Below are 16,790 nucleotides of genomic sequence, written 5' to 3' on the forward strand. Positions count from 1 at the left end.
TGGGCAAGTAAACAGAAATTTACTCTGCTTCTCCTTAAAGATCAGTGCAACAGCCTGTTAAGCAATCTGTAACAAAGTCCTTAGTAAGCCATTTAGTTTATTTAATAAATAAATTCATGTAATCCATTTATTTAATTTACTGTACATTCACTTCATATAAAACATTCCCACCATTGTGCAGAACCCTTCCCATATGCTTTAATAGTGTCAGTCTAGCCAATCGCCCAGGTCAGCGACTCCAGAAGTCTTTTGGCCTTTCATCTCAAAGAGGCCCCAGAAACATGGGCCATCCTTCAGACGCCTCCTAGAGTAATTTCTTTGAATAAGCATATCCTGCTCTTGTAAGTGGGCCAGCCATGTTGTTTTCTCTTCATGATTCCTGCTCTTGGCCCGGTCAGATTCAATGTTCCAACTTCTTATCTAGCAAGCTACAGCCTCAGATCGCAGTCCTGTTAGGGGACCTCCATTCTAGGCTTGTTGTAGATGCCTGTGGAGCAGTCAGAAGGTCCAGCTGATTCTAGAGCAGCCCTGTCCAGAGGTTGAAGCAAGCTGTGTTGATAACGGATTCCAGGTGGTGGTACGTGGACACAAGTTGTGGCAGAGGGCTTTCACTGTCCTGGGGTTGAACTGGGAACAGCTCTCGAAAGACCACCGTCAGGCTCTGCAAGGCAAAACCAACAAGATCTAGATCTTGTATTGTTACACATATTTTCTGAATTGTAAGCCACCCAAAGTCATTGACTGAGAAGGGTGGCTATAGAAATTGATTGGATGGATGGATGGATGGATGGATGGATGGATGGATGGACGGACGGACAAACTTGGCCAAGAGTACTTCTGGAAGACTAGTGCCCTAAAATATCCAAATATTATATATTTGTTTTTCAGTCCCTATTAGGGGTGGAGAACAGATTCAGATGTGACTGCATAATTATGGTCAAGACAGGCCATAGAGAAAATCGGAGCTGTTAAACGCAGTTGTTCCAATCCAGAAGAATAAACCCAAAACTCTTGGATTAGGATCTACAATTCTGAGTACAAGAAATCTCTGTGGTTAAAACATTCAAGCTGATGGAGTTACTCTAACACTATTGCCTCCCCCTTAACCTTCAGATTTACAGAGGATAAAGCTCTTACTGTTTTTCCTGAATGCGAATCAAGGAATACAAGCACAAAACAGTCTGTGAATTTCTGGTTCAGAACCACCTGTAGAGAAAATGCAACAGTGCTACATTACAGTCACGACATATAAAGAGGCTCTAGTCAATGGAAGGATAGGGAAACAGAGAATATGGTTAAGGTATTAGGGATTATCTAGAAAACCTAAACACTGATTTATCTATATACACATATACAAACTGGCCTAAAACCGCATTGTGTACTGTGCTAGAAAAGCAACAAATACAAATTTCTAATTCTAGTAGTGAAAATACTACCAGTTCATAAGGGTGCATAATCAGGAATTATTTTTGGTTGAACTTTAGCAAGCTAATTAGAAAAGTCCAGCAGGGCACAATTCAGCTGGAAATGTCTTACCAGGTACTGGGTACCAGCATCAGCATTCTGGAAATGGCGACAACTCTGTGGGAAACGACTGAGTAGGACTTTGATAAGACTCTGGTACCAGGAGGCAGTCATAGTGAGGAAGCAGCTCTGCCAGGGAGAGGAAAAACGGGTAAACTGAGGGCAGATCCTTTGCAGCATGGAGAGAATGTGAAATAGGCAGACAAAGTATGATTTCTGGAATTCTTTCCAACATCTTTACTAGCAGTGGCCATAAAAAGTATTATGTTTCCCCATGTAAGGAAATAATGTGTTTGAGGGGAGGTGTTTGGATGAATGCATATGTTGCTATTTCTGTATTTAGGATGGGCTATATACATTCACTCTGGCTCATTTTACCAAAAAGAAGAGAGGGAAACCTAGCATGGCCCAAGCCACTGCCCAGCTCCTTCCCACACTTTTCTGAGGTGTTCTCTCTCTATCTGCAAGATGTATCTAACTCATTTTTGAACTTGGATCTTTTGCTACATACTTTCTTCTAACATATCACGTTTGGTCTTAGTTTGCTCTGTTTCTGGATAACTATCATGCTTTTGGCCAGAGTTCTGACTCCATGCTTTCCAACGTTTCACTGGGTTGGAAAGGGGTCTTTCTCGTTATAATAGTATAATTAGCATTTTCTTCCCTTCTGAGTTTTCTGTAAGGTGAAGTATTTGTATGAATACGGAATTTGGGAGCCCAATACAACACCATGTTTAAAGGCTCTCCACCAGTCCTAGATTAATTTTGGCAGATAGATTCCTGCAAAGGGAGATGTTAAAACCATGCATTCAGAAAGGAATACTCCAAGAATCATAACTAAAATTTAAAGTTGTATATAGAAAAGTATATTGGACAAAAGCCACCTCACAGTAAAATTCTTACCCTGTTAGTTCTATCTACTTGTTGGGCGGATCAATCAGCCTATTGGTGGACCTGGCCATCCAAAACTGCATTGCCCCAATCTACCTTTTGACTAACACAGACCTTCTTAAGCCAATGGGTAAACTTATCCAGCCTAAATCCACTGGTGCTCTCTCAGTCTTTGTTTGTAATGGAGACAGGGGCCCAACACAAATTCATACATAGTAGCACCATTAAACTGAGTACCCTAGATTGAGTTCAGCCACTTACCAACTGGGGATCAATGTCAGCAATGGACTTCTTATGCACAGCATCCAACAGCTCCTCCAGCTCACTTAGAGACAGCTTGCCCAGCTTAAGCTTGTCAGAAGCCAGAGGCTCCAGCAAGAAGAGCCTCTTCCAGAGGTTGTCCCGGCGACAGTGACCCTTGGCACATTGTACCATGGTGCTGAGCTGTTTCTGGGCAGCAGCAACCTCAGAGGCAAGTAATGGAAACAGTGGGGAGCTGTAGAAGAGTCCCGGGCCCACCTTGACCTGGGGGCCACCTGCAAAGAACTCGCCATGATCGTCTACCTCCTCCCAAGGATCTGGAACTTCCTTTCGCTGCCGGCCACCCTCTGCTGTCTCCCATGCTGAGCGTCCCAGGACAGGTTCTAGTGCCTCTCGCTGTAGGCGTGGCAGTTTTTTGAAGCGCCGCATGTCCGCTGTTAGTCGAGGGAAGAGCTCCCGTTGGCTTGTCATGATTACGTAATATTGCAACCTGGAAAAGGGTAAACAATTGTCATGCCTTTCGCAGATGATCCTGTTTACCAACAGCCTTATGCACAGCATCCAATAGTAACATTTGAAGAAAGGCGTCTTCCCTGCTCTCTGACTTGTCCATAATCTGTCTAACCCAATAATCTTATGTCAACCCAACAAGGTAGGCCAGACTAAGAAACCAATGCTACATATGTCAGGACTACCTTCATTGCACTTAGAGATAGCATCAGAGTCTTGCAAGTCCAAATATGCTTTTTCCCTCCCTCGCTTTACCTTTATGTGAACTAAGGAAAGGCCTGTCTGAGATATTAGTTTCTTAACTTAGATGCCACCCAGCTTTTCTGACCATTGCTTTAATAGCAGTTCTTTCTCTTGTCCTTCAAGGCCATTCCCTGCATCCTCTGCATCTTATGGCCTTCCCCTGGATAGTCCTGGGCCATCTATCCACTAATGTACTACAGCTAAACTGTATCTCTGCTTACCTTTTGTCCAACATTGTAAGCACACACACACACACCGCCTTCTAAATTGGAAGCCTGAAAAGTTGTCCAACTTGTTAAGTCTTCCCTGCCTGCCTTCACTCTTACCGCAACATGTGTCGGTCTGCCTCACTCTGGTCTTCAAAGGGCACAGCACTGTGGCACACAAGCAGAGACACATCAAAATCATCATGATGATGCAATCCCTCTGAATCTTTGTAGGAACCAGAGCTGTGAGCAGAGAGAAGTGTGGGAATTCTTTCAGTAGTGGGAAAAAAGCAGTTGCAGTTCTTTCCTCTACAATGTTTACTATTAATGGATACGCTACTATTGCAATAGGCTGCTTGACAACTAAAAGCAGAAAGACAAGAAATTAACCCTCAACTGGAGTGTTGGTATGCCTTTAACTCAACTCTAGAACTATGGGTTTTTCCTATAGACATAGGAAATATTTGAAGTTGTAACATTATTTGTGCATTGTTTAGCTTGAATTAAAAGACATTCACTAGGAACAGTTCAATAAGAATGGAGTTACAGAGGAAAAGACTAATTGGAAAATCTTAAGTGAATCTAATGCAAAGGATAAATGAGGAGTGTGGGCCTGTTCTGTTGCTGCACCTTGAAACCATCCAACTAGCAGGATAAACTTTGTATTTATGTTCTCATGGAGTCGTATCTGTTATTGTGCATACATTAAACTCAGTTATAACATCCTCGAGTGCCGAAAGAGATGTGAGCCTACTAATATGCTTTGTAAAAGACTGGCTTCCCTTCTTGACTCAATCCTGAAAAATCAAAATTCTTAATCACATGTCACTATCATTAATACAAACATTTGCATTTCAAAAGGGTGCAGATCTTTGCTAGACTTGTTAGAAGCAGGACAATATGAACTACTGCAAAGCAAATTCAGGGCATTATGTGTTAAGGATTAGGCAACAAAGGAATACAACCATAAAGACTCAGCACTTCAGTTACACAGGTGCTTGACTCACCTATTAGAAATCAAAGCAATTGACAACTTGGAAAAGACTGCCTGGTGCTTTGAAGCGAGAGCTTAAAATGCAGGCAGCAAGAACTGGGCTTTACCCTGTGCCACAACGGGAGGGGGAGGCAGAAGGCCTTGTTTTATTATAAAGAAAGTGGACGAGACAGGTTTTGAACAGAATAAAGCACCCTGTGGGTATTTAGACTCCAGCAGAAGCAATAAAGAAGTCAACCAAAAGACAGAAGTAGGAAGAATGTGAGGGTGGAAAGCAATCGTTGCAAGCAATCTGAAAATCATGCTGCTCTCGTGGGATTTTCAAAAGGATCAGAGATTATTAGTTTAGGAAAGAAAGCAAATGTTTTATCTTTCTCTCTTCAGCTATTTGCAATAGTAAGCAGAGAATGATAGGTTAAACTTTTTATTATTATTTTAGACTCACGGAGGACATATCAAATGTAAAATATAAGGACCAGGATTAAAGCAACTTTCTAAATAAATTATGTGTGGGGGTTTTTTGGGTTTTTTTTAAAAAAAACAAAAATAAGGGTTCTGTTGCTGAAATTGTGGAGGGTGAATTAAGTAAGAAGTGCCATAAAGTTGCCATTACTCACCAATAGAGTTTATAACAGTAACTATAGTAAGCTTTCATTTAAATATAAATGAAATCCAATTCCACCTAACTACTTTTGTAAATGCGATTCTAGCATACCACTTGGAAATCAAGGGTATCTTTTTTTCGGCCTGCAAAAAATTGCATGTTCCTGATGTTATTGCAGGAATAACCTGAATTCTAACAGAATTCTAATTCTAATAGAATAAATAATGCTTCAAAATTATGATACATTCATATTGTCTCAAATACGTATTTTTTACCTAGTCAATTAGTTCCAAGAAAACCCAAGAATCTACACTGTAAGTTACAGGCATGGCTTGGTGTTATTGTAGTCGTACTAGGTCCCTGATAAATGTAAAGATAAATTGCCTTTTACATGACTGCACTGGAAAATTCACTGCCCAAATATTGCAGGTGGAATTCTGAGAGCAAATAAGTGATAGCAACTTTTACCAAATCCTTAGAAGTGCATTAGACTCACACACCTGTTCCAAATGGAGACCAGCGCATATTCATTTTGCTCAGAGCTAGGAGTCCCTTTCTTGCTCTCATTGGTAGTTCCTGGCCGGGCCATGCGCAGGGGTTTCATATGGTAGGTGCTGGCATGATCAGTTATATAATTATAGAGTTGATGGGCTGTGATGGTGTTGGTAGGCAAAGCTAGTGTACCTGTTGAAAAAGAGAAAAGAGATGGTGGATTGTTTATCAGCATGAAAGAAAAGTAAAATAAAATATTCCCCCCTCATCAGGGTTGGAAGGAATACGTGAGAATGCAAGGCTTCTCTAATCTAAATAATTCTAAACTTCAGAGTGAAGCTATTTTGCTATTTTATGTTATGACTGACAGAACTGTGGTGGCACAGTGGTTAGAATGCAGCATTGCAGGCTAATTCTGCCGACTGCCGGCAGTTTGATTCTCACCGGCTCAAGGTTGACTCAGTCTTCCATCCTTCTGAGGTCGGTAATATGAGAACCCAGATTGTTGTGAGCAATATGCTGGCTCTGTAAACCACTTAGAGAGGGCTGTAAAGCATTATGAGGCTGTATATAAGTCTATGTGCTATTGCTATGTCGTCATCATTTACTCACCTGCTTTTTTTGTGTTCTTTAATTAGATGTGACAACAATGCAGTTGCTCCTATTGCTTGTTTCTTAGCTATCTTTTGTAGGGGACTTGTAAGAGAGTGCCTCCCAGATTTCTTGTACCACCTGGATTTTATATAAACTATATTGTTTTATTTAAAAAATGATTTGATGGAAAACTAGCATGATGCAAAGAAATTACCAGTCTTCTACATAATTCTGAAGTGTAAACCCATTAGGTTGTCTTATAAATAAAAATGTTGGATGGCTGCATAGTTCTAAACTATATTTAGAACTGTTCTACTTGCCATGGAAAAGCCAACATAGAAGTTGTTGGAAATATTCTGAAGATTAAAAGTACATTGAGCAACCTCAATGTACTTTTCGTGACTAAGGGCCTTGGTCTTTTAATACAAATGAGAGATGATACTACAAGATATAAGGGCAATTATAAATTTTTATGTATTGGTATAGTCCTGTTTATCTGATGTATTGATTTATGTAAAATTACTTTAGTAGCTACCTAGAAATGAGACACAAAATAAATGTGGATTGTTTCTTATCCATTTGTAAACTGTCCTCAGACAATTGGCTAAAAAGACAGTGCATCACAAAACATAAATAGCAATAAAAATATTGATAGTGCCCTTGTGATATTCCACCCATTTGCCTTGAACTATAAACCTGCAGAGTGACACAGAACTATTCAGATGGGCTTGTTCCTTCTGAAAGATCTCTCAAAACACTCTGCTGGAATCCTTACCCTGAAAAATGTGGTTGCGTCCAAACTTGGGGATGTCAGGATGTTGTGTGATGAAGTCTTCCAGGAAGCTTGTGAGGTGATAACCTTGCCGTAATGCCATGTGAGATCCAAGTAGATACTGGTGCACAATACGCAGGTGAAAATCGTAACTGAACGAATGCACGTGCATAAGATCACGTACTTTGTCACACTCCTCTGTGAAGAGCATGGAAAGCTGAGGAGAGAGCAATTGGAAGTGAGAGCCTAGCAAAAATAGTATATTATTAGACAGTTTGGGTGCAATGGATCCAAACAGTACTGAGAAAGATATAATGATGGAAAATACCTGAGTGAATACTCATTTCATTACCAAGCTAAGCAACATATAATCATAGTAGAAATGTGTTTTGAACAGAAAGTAGTTTGATCAGTAGTCCTAGTATACTGAATTTTGGGGCTGAAATGCTAGGTAAGATTGTGTGCTTTTGCTCATCTACCAACAGAAACTTCTGTGATTCAAACTGTACAATCTTTATCCAGCCAGTAATCTAGCTTGGTTCATAAATTGCCCATTTTGCAAAAGCAGTACAGACAAATTATGCTGGGAAAAATATCTACAATGTAAATAGAAATTCTCAATCAATAATCATGAAGGATACATTCTGAAGGAAAAAGTGAATTGTACAGAATAAGTCTGTTATTACATTTTACATTTACATTTTTTAAAATTACCCTTCACTACTTAAAACTTTCCAACTTAAAACAATTATAATGTAGTTTCTTTTATGAAGAGGACCAAGCTTTGAATTTTTGACTGGAAGGATAATTTCGAAATTGGACAGGTGGCAGCATCTCCTAAATGCTCAGAAAATGTGGGCCTTTAAGTAACTTTTCTGTTCATTTTTATGGTTCCTAATCCAATTCCTACAATTAATGTCCCATGAGTGCCATTCGTCTTCTTCCTCCTCCTCTATCCCAAATTTACTACTGAGACTAAGGAAAAAAAATATTGCAACATGGATCTGGTAAAAATATTTACCAGATTATAGTGTTTTATATTTATTTGGTTTCTTCACTATCCCAGAAATTGGTTACATTTAGTTTCAAATTAAAGAACGTCAGTTTCTGACTTGCAATTAATGAGCAGATTCAAAGATGGAAACCTTTACTTGGGAACAGGAAAGTCCCTCTAGATATTACTGAGCCAATTCCTCAGTCATTAGCTATGGTGGTTGAGACTTATGAAATTGTAATCCAACAAGAACTGGAGAATCCAAGCTTCACTTCCTTCTATAGAAAGGAACTTGCAAAAATATTTTTTTTTACATTTTGATGCCCCATGCAGTGGACACACGATATAAACATTATTTCCTGGATTCGAAGGAAGGAATGCCACTCAGTTGGATCTATATTCTGTGCTCACACTATTCTGGCAGACCAACTTTCCCAGCGCAGTAAGAGACCCTGTATAACTAGGTGTAGACATGACCAAACAAAGAACCAACCCGAAGGAGGAATCGCATCCTGTAAAACTCAGCCCACGTCTGTACCTAATGAGATAATGAGAGGTGGTCTATAACTCTGCACTCTGTGAATTGCTGGTACAGAATTTTTTTTTCCAGCAAAAACCACAGCATAACAGAGGAACCAAGATGCAACTGAGATGCACTCCATTCTGGAAATCAAAGCAAAGGACTACTGAACAGATTGTCAGCGTAACATAAGAGGAGAAAAAGAAACCTCTGCATTTATAAAAATTAGAGAAAATCAGCAGCAACAAATCAAGTTTGCTGAATGCTGAAAAGGTGGAGAGGTCAGGCCTTTTCAATATCATAGAATCCCAGGCCTGACAGAATGTAAGAAACAGGAATTTAAAAAATAGTGGGATATAGGAGGATGGTCCCTCAAGCTCTGCTATGTTTTTTCATTGTGGAGGGGGTATTCCTGGGAGGGAAGAGCAAAGAGTGTCAGGAGTATATATCCCAGCTGGGTCAAAGTCTGCAAATCATCCCAGTTGCTAAAGCAATTATTATACAACAGTAGCAATATAGGAAACTGCTGGAGGTAGATTTTATGCATTTTAGTAAAAATGGCAAAGGCATAATTTCATAGTGTGAGGGAGATGGCAAACCATTTTGCATTTTATCATAAAACCATGTGGATGGATAACCTAAGCGGATTAATGATATAGTGCTGGTTGACAGACCTCTCAGGTTGAATGGCGCTTAACATGGAGCAGATGATCAACAATTAGGCAATTACAAAACTGAAAAACAACTACTAATGTTTAGAATAGAATAGAATAGAATAGAATAGAATAGAATAGAATAGAATAGAATAGAATAGAATAGAATAGAATAGAATAGAATAGAATAGAATAGAATTCTTTATTGGCCAAGTGTGATTGGATACACAAGGAATTTGCCTTTGGTGCATATGCTCTCAGTGTACATAAAAAGACAAGATACACTCGTCAAGAATCACAAGGCACAACATCCAGTGACAGCCATACGGTACAATAAGCAATCAAATCATACTAGGAAACAATATCAATATAAATCGCAAGGATACAAGCAACAAAGTTACAGTCATACAGTCACAAGTGGGAGGAGACGGGCGACAGGAACGATGAGAAGACCAATAGCAATAGTAATGCCGCCTAATGTGAATAGTTTGACAGTGTTGAGGGAATGTGGCTTATGTTTATGATGTGGCTATACTGAAGCTTTCCATATTGCCATACAGGAAATCTAAAGCTGAAAAGAAAATTACAATAGGAACATGGAAGATAAGAAGCAAGAACAGTGAAAAATAAAATGACTTGATTACACATTAATATCTTAGAACATCAGTGAATAGAAATGGATTGGAATTCAAATTGAAAATTGTTTATTATATTTATGTGTTCTACGTTATTGTTTGAATGATTGTTTGTTTGTTTGTTTGTTTGTTTGTTTGTTTTATTTATTTATTTCCTTTTTGTTCTGTAAAAAATCTCAATAAAGTCTATTAAAAAAAAAGAAATGGATTGGAATTTGACTCTTTCAAGTGATCGTACTGTTTGCCACTCAATACACAAAAACAAGGGGAAAGTAGCATGGATTTCATTTTTCAGGATGGTTATAGCAACAAGAGTTAATGGACACAATGCCGTCAATGATCAAATAATATCAGTGAAACTTTGAGACAACTCTTTTATATGACAATACAGAAGAAAAGGGTTTTATGGTCAAGTTCAATAAAAAACAACAAAACATGAAAGCAAGGTGGGATGCTTTTGGTTACAAGGAGGAGGAAAATGTATTTGGAAAATGTATAGCCTAGAAACAGAAATGAAGCAGGAGAATGATTTATTCATTGGTAAACAAAACAATGCCTATATACATCATTAGCAGATGATTTATACAGAAATCAATTCACTATATTATTATACAAATAGGTGGAAGACCTGAGTAACCACAGTCAAGGTATGGCTAAGAACTGAAATCACAAACAGCTCATGTACAAGTTGAAGTGGAAAAAGTAACCCACCAGTTTCCACAATATGAACTTGAGCATCTGCCCACCATTTTCAATGAGAACACTGAGAATCACTTTGAAGTCCTTTGAACCTCATTGGCAGGCAACCAGAGGAACTGTGGAATTAAATCAAGTAACTTGTTTAGGATGAATGTGAAAAGAGACTGCCAAAAACCAAGAAACAGAAGAAAGCAAACTAGATGTCAGAACAAATGGTAACATTGCCAAGAGAAGACAAACTGAAGCCAAGAAAGAGAATGATTTCAAGAAGGAATTTCAAGAATTTCAGAGATCTGTCAGAAGATAAAAGAAGCAATACAATGCCATCTATAAAGACACTGAAAAATGGAAACAGACGTAGAACAAAGATAGTCCTCCTAAAGCTCTCCATAATTAGGAGAAGGTTCTAACCTTGAACTTGTCTACTAAAGGACGCCAATGGACAGATAACAATTATTCAAAAAGGATCAAACAAAATATTTTTCCAACCTTCCTCCACTGTATAGTAGAGATGTCAACAGCTAAGTTATCTTAGAACATATTCCTGTTTTATAAGAATCTTTACTACTAGAAGACGAACTCAGATCAACGTTCCAGTCATAGCTAAATCAGAAAACTGTAGGAATTGATGGAAAATCTATAGAAATATAGCAACAGAAAAAAGAATCAGTAAATGTTTTAACAGGACCATATCAGCAAATCTAGAGAATGATACACTGACCACAAAGTAGAGGAAGTCAATATACACAATAGGAAAGAAAAAAAAGCAGAATGGGCAAACTATTACACAATATGATAAAATTTCACAGGCCAACAAAATATGATCATCCAATGTAAATTAAAACCATATATGGGAAGAGAGAGACCAGAGACTCAAGACGGCTTTAGAAAACATTGATGAACAAGAAATATAACTGCTGATAACTGAATAAACTGAGAATATAAAAAAGAAATCAGTTCATTGAATATAGACTTATGCTTATATTGACCATATCAAGCTGCACGATATGCTTAGGAAAATGGGAATTCTGGAACTTCCCATTGTCCTCTTGTGGCAACCTTATACACAGGTTGGGAACCCAAAGACTGAATGAAGAAGGGTGAAACACAAAAAAATTGGCTTCAGCTAGGCAAAGGAGAAAAGGCTGCACACCCACTCCTCATTTATTCAACCAAAAGCAGAATATATAATGAGGGAGACTGGATTGGAAGAAGATAAATGTGGTTTTAAAACTTCAGTGAAAAACATTAATAACCTGTGCTATGCAAATGACATTACCCTGGTAGCTGAAAATGCAAATAACCTGAAAATTCTGGTAATAAAAGTCAAGGAGCAAAGTAAAAAATAGAACCAATATTGAATATATAGTACAAAAGAACAAACTAATGACTGCAGGTAGAGCAAATAGTTTTAGAACCGACAATAAAGATTCTGAATGGTGGTTAATTTCTGATTTTTAGGACCGAATATCAACAAATAGCAAATAAGGCCTTGGAAATGATATTCAGATGCAGTGACCCATCTAGATATTATGCAGGGAATGATTTTCCCTGTGACACTTGAAGGATGGAAATGTTAAGCTTTGGAGAAGCAGGATAGAAAGACTGTTGATGCTTTTGAACTTTGATATTGGAGAAGACCCTTGAGAATAAAATAGATAGCCAAGAAAACCATACATGAGCTATTGTATTTTGGTCACATTATATAACTTGGTTCTCTGAAGAAATCTGTAATGCTGGAAAAGGTGGAAAGAAAGACACGAAAAAGACAACCAGCTGCAAGGTGGATGATCTCAATTATATCAACAATGGGTGCACCGTTAGGAGGCCTGAAAAACTAGGTTGCAGACAGTCCCAGAGAAGTTTTACCTACGTGGCCATTAAGACTTGCCACTGAAAACATATAATCAATCAATCAATCAATCAATCAATCAATCAATCAATCACAGGAGAATGGTCACTTGATGAGCAGGATTCTGAATGCCTAAGATGCAAAAATCAAGAAAACAGACAGCCTACAAGGTTTAAGCTGCCTCTTATGCATATATTTTGATGACATTTTCTATATCCACTGAGTTTTACGTGTTAGGGAAACCCTAATCTTGGCAGTATTACCTGTGAGTTGACAGTCTGGCCCATGGGGATTCGTGAGCATTCCAGTGCATATTGTTTGACACAAAAATAGCATCCCTAAGAGGAGCAAAAGATGAAATATCAATTTTCATCTGTTCATAACAGCCGTATATTGCAGTTACCTTTATTAACTATCGCACTCTGAAAACTGTCCTTGGAGTTTATCCTATTTGCTTCTTGCAGTATTACAACATTTATTTAGAAACTGTGAGGCAGAGACACAGAGTGTGTGCGTAAAATCTATGAAAACAGAAATTGTATTTTCAAATCTGTTCAAATTCCGAAGGGAATTTGTATTCAACAACAAAAAGATATAGCTATATGCCACATAAACCTTAAAGAAGGTTAAAAAAAATAAAGGGGCATAAAAGCATCTAAGTCTAAGTAAAACAAAATAATTATTCTTCCTTAAAACAGCTAATTCACTGATATTGCTTCCATCTATGATGGTTATTTCAACTCTATTTTTCCCTCTATAGTTCAACTGCTGCACATGGCCCCAGAGCATTCCAAAACTTGTTACAAAAGATAATGTTTAATCTGATATTAAGGGAAAATGGCTGAATATGTAACTGAAGGCATCATAACAATATATTTGATTTAATTACATTTTAATATAAATTTAAATGAAATAAAATCAAGATTAGTTTGTCTCAGATTCAAACCATACTTTTTAGCGTGCCAATCCAAAAAACAAAAAACAAAAAAAAAACACTTAACTGAAACACGGCCTAGGAAGATTACACACACAGACACACACACAGACTCACAGACACACACACCGCCAGCAATTCTAGTCCGTACCATCTCACAATAGTTGGCTATACCCTTAGTTTCCCCATTGTACTTGCAATTCATCTGGAGAAAGTGCTGACCTAGGAACCTTGACTGTTGTTAAGCCATATGGTCTGGTCATGGCAAAAGGCAATTTCCACTCACCTGGAAAGCCAATTCCATTAGTACAATGCCCCCAGGCAAAGCTCTTTGCAAATGGTATGCTGTGACAGGAGGGTTCGTGGTCTAGAAAATCAATACATTTTTTTTTTCAGGAGTACGCCTCCAAATTGGTTACCTAGAAAATATGCTTCCAAAGGGATCATTGGCTAGGAAACATGAGGTCCAATCTCTCTGTTGGACGGCCCATCCTCCCTCCAGCTAAGCGCCTATCTATGATGAAACAACAATGCCAACAGAGCCTGCTAGCAACCTGCCCATAATTAGCATTCTTACCTTTGGACTCCCATCCACCTTTGGCCTGGAGTATGAGAAGGAGCCCCGTGTCTCACCAGCCATTGATGCCAGAGCTCTAATCCGGCTGGTGCTGCTGGAAATCCAGAATAATGCAGAAAGAAGTTCAAAGACCTACCAGGATATCCTCTCTTTTTTATTCAATATATCGTAAACAAAACTTAAAATCTTGCATGTCTACTTTTAACAATAATAGTTGTTAAAATTGTTACTTTTAACCTGATAATTTTTCAACCACATTTTGCAGGAAGTTCTCTCCCAAAGAAAGCATGTCTCTGCCATATGCTTTGGTGCAACCCAGAACAGTTAAAAAAAACCAACAACCCTCTTCCCACCTCACTTGTAAATCACCTGTCCTTGCTAAATCATACTAACCTGCGAGCAGGTGAGGCTGGGCGCACCTGTACTAAGATGAAGCCCATGCTCTGCAGATACTGTATGTACTGCTGGAGAAAGGCATGACATAGTTCCAACAGCCAGGCCTCATCCTTGGATCGACATGGTAGCCCTTCTGCAGAGTCACAACTGTGGCTACGGTCCCTACCGGATGCTGTGGAGTCATTGGAGCGATGGCGCTTCTGAATGCGAGCAAATAATCAGACAATGATATTTTTCTCAGAAAAAAGTTGAACTTATGTCATGTAAATAACCTTACAGCGATATCTGGGCTTCAGTCTTGCAGTGAGCCCTCAAAACTACTTTGATAATTAGGAGAGAATCAGACCATATAAATTCAGCCCTTCCTTGTTAAGAATATAAAGTAATAATGGGATTTAATGGACCTTCATGGAAAGGACTTTGGATACAATGGACAATGGGATTTTAAGGATCACCCTCCACCAGTGACTCTTTAAATAGAACTTTTACTCTAATCTCGTTTATCGGGCTCTTATCAAATCGTTAACTCAATCAGTTCAACCTGAGAAAAAAAGAAATCCTCTTATGAGCCACCCTCGTAAGCCTTGAGGATGAAAGGGATTACAAAAGGTGCTTCCCTTTCCCCCTTGTTTCACCTTGCCTTCCAGCTTGCTTTGTTGGTCTGCCTGAATCTGCTGCCGGAAGCCTGGATCAAAGAGCAGGGGTGTAGCACAGTAATGGACCAAGCGTGATGACTGCTTCAGGGTGTCTAGGTCTGCAAGCTGCACACATACACACAGGAGAAAACTTTTGCATATTGCTAAGCCTATTTCATGTATTAACACCCCACTGATATAACATTCCTGGAGAACAAAGGGGAAGCTTTCAAAGGGAAAGGTGCCATAATCTCCCTCTTAAGCATTTTTCTCTGGACCTAAGGAGGTATGGCATACCGCTGACCTTATGTGAATGTCTGCTCTATTAAATATATGCAGACAACCAAACAGGAACAAGAAATAAATTTATCTGCTGCTTTAAACTTACTTATCTTGCCAAAAGGGGCTGTTTCAAATGGAAAGAAAAACTATCAACGATGATCAGACCTGCTCTGACATAGCCAAGACAATGTATGAAAATTAATTTTCCTTTTGCACTAGTGGCGAATATATGTAAGCTCAGAGTTGAATTGCTGGGCTCTTGGTGTTCTATAAGCTACATAAAAACAGCCACCGAACCCTACTGTATATTAATGTGCTGATGGTGTTACTGAGTAAGGTAACTAAACATCTGCAAAATGAGAACAAGCTCAGAAAGCGCTAAGAACCCAACAAGTAACAATCTGTCAATATTTAATGAAAAACTAAATTCTTGCACTATAAGATTTAATAATGGGGCCTGAATCGGGGATACTATTCTGGCTTTTCTTAAATCTTTTGTCTTTTAAATATATTCAAAGCAGTTGAAAGCCATTTCATTTGTTCTTCTGAACATAGTCGTTCTTGCTGGCTTCTAGACTGCAAACGTAACTAAAGTCTATTGTGGCTCTTGGACAGAGAGATGGTGACCTCCTGATATGCTATATTTTCTGGTAGGCTGTCCTTAATATTTTATTTTGTGCTTTTCAGTCAGTATTGGCTTCTGGTGAATGCCTGGACAAGTCCTGTAGTTTTGTTGACAAAGTTATTCAGACGTTCTTTGCAACAGCCTCCTTCCTAAGTGTGAGTGACTCATTTCTATATTTGTACAGTATTATTATTTGCATAAAAACACTTGCACTTTTTAAAACCACTATTGATCACACAATTTACAAGAGAAGCACAAGAATCATAAGCTCCACACAATGCCCACACCTAGAAACAGTATAAGAGGCAGGAGAGGAGAGCATTCCTATGGGTGAACTAGTTTATAGTCTATCAGCTAATAATGTCCAAACAAATGATGAACACTGGTAATTAATAAAAATGAATTTATACCAACATGAGAACAGCAGTAATGTAAGTGATCCTCAGAGAACTATATTTCAAGATTCCACTGGTTTAATTTACAGTCTTTCCTTATAGTGAAAAACATTTTATGGGATTATCATCATCATTCTTGTAGTTTATCACAACCCAGCCCCATGACCCAGCCCCAAACTCACACTGATGGGCATGTTGGATTGAGCAGAACGCTGTTGCCATGTCACAAAAAGGTTCTCAATCTTCATCTGTTTCTCCAGCTCTGTGGAACGGGAACAGGAGCAGGAGCTGAAGATAGCAGGGCTCTGAGATTCTTGGACTATCAGGTTCTCCTTTGCCAGAGAGCATTCCCAACTGAAAACTTATGTTTTTAAGAATTCATACACATTTGCCTGTACTATAGATTTGATATCTTCAAAAATGGGAACTAATCTGGCTCTATAGCATTCTATAGCTTTATTTTTATTGCCTTGATTAATTCTTCCTTGGCCAGTTTTCACAC

The 16,790-nt window shown here is 38.6% G+C and overlaps 1 protein-coding gene across 1 annotated transcript in view; it reads right to left on the minus strand.

Moving 5' to 3' along the window:
• Nucleotides 1-80: 80 nt before the first annotated feature.
• The window catches only part of SZT2 (SZT2 subunit of KICSTOR complex), a 76,802-nt gene continuing 60,092 nt past the window's right edge, over nucleotides 81-16,790 (minus strand). The window contains exons 60-72 of the mRNA XM_070941426.1: nucleotides 16,471-16,550; nucleotides 14,987-15,112; nucleotides 14,349-14,551; nucleotides 13,956-14,049; nucleotides 13,665-13,745; nucleotides 12,708-12,782; nucleotides 7,095-7,308; nucleotides 5,734-5,917; nucleotides 3,756-3,878; nucleotides 2,677-3,166; nucleotides 1,537-1,653; nucleotides 1,138-1,206; nucleotides 81-661 (exon numbers count right to left, since the gene is read on the minus strand). Of these exons, the coding sequence (XP_070797527.1) occupies nucleotides 518-661; nucleotides 1,138-1,206; nucleotides 1,537-1,653; nucleotides 2,677-3,166; nucleotides 3,756-3,878; nucleotides 5,734-5,917; nucleotides 7,095-7,308; nucleotides 12,708-12,782; nucleotides 13,665-13,745; nucleotides 13,956-14,049; nucleotides 14,349-14,551; nucleotides 14,987-15,112; nucleotides 16,471-16,550 (2,000 nt within the window). The 3' untranslated portion in view covers nucleotides 81-517. The remainder of the gene's footprint in view (nucleotides 662-1,137; nucleotides 1,207-1,536; nucleotides 1,654-2,676; nucleotides 3,167-3,755; nucleotides 3,879-5,733; nucleotides 5,918-7,094; nucleotides 7,309-12,707; nucleotides 12,783-13,664; nucleotides 13,746-13,955; nucleotides 14,050-14,348; nucleotides 14,552-14,986; nucleotides 15,113-16,470; nucleotides 16,551-16,790) is intronic.

This window comes from Pituophis catenifer, unplaced genomic scaffold (genome assembly GCF_029215685.1).
Source record: "Pituophis catenifer annectens isolate HBS135680 unplaced genomic scaffold, rPitCat1.0.hap2 SCAF_3, whole genome shotgun sequence".
Taxonomy (NCBI): Eukaryota; Metazoa; Chordata; class Lepidosauria; order Squamata; family Colubridae; genus Pituophis; species Pituophis catenifer.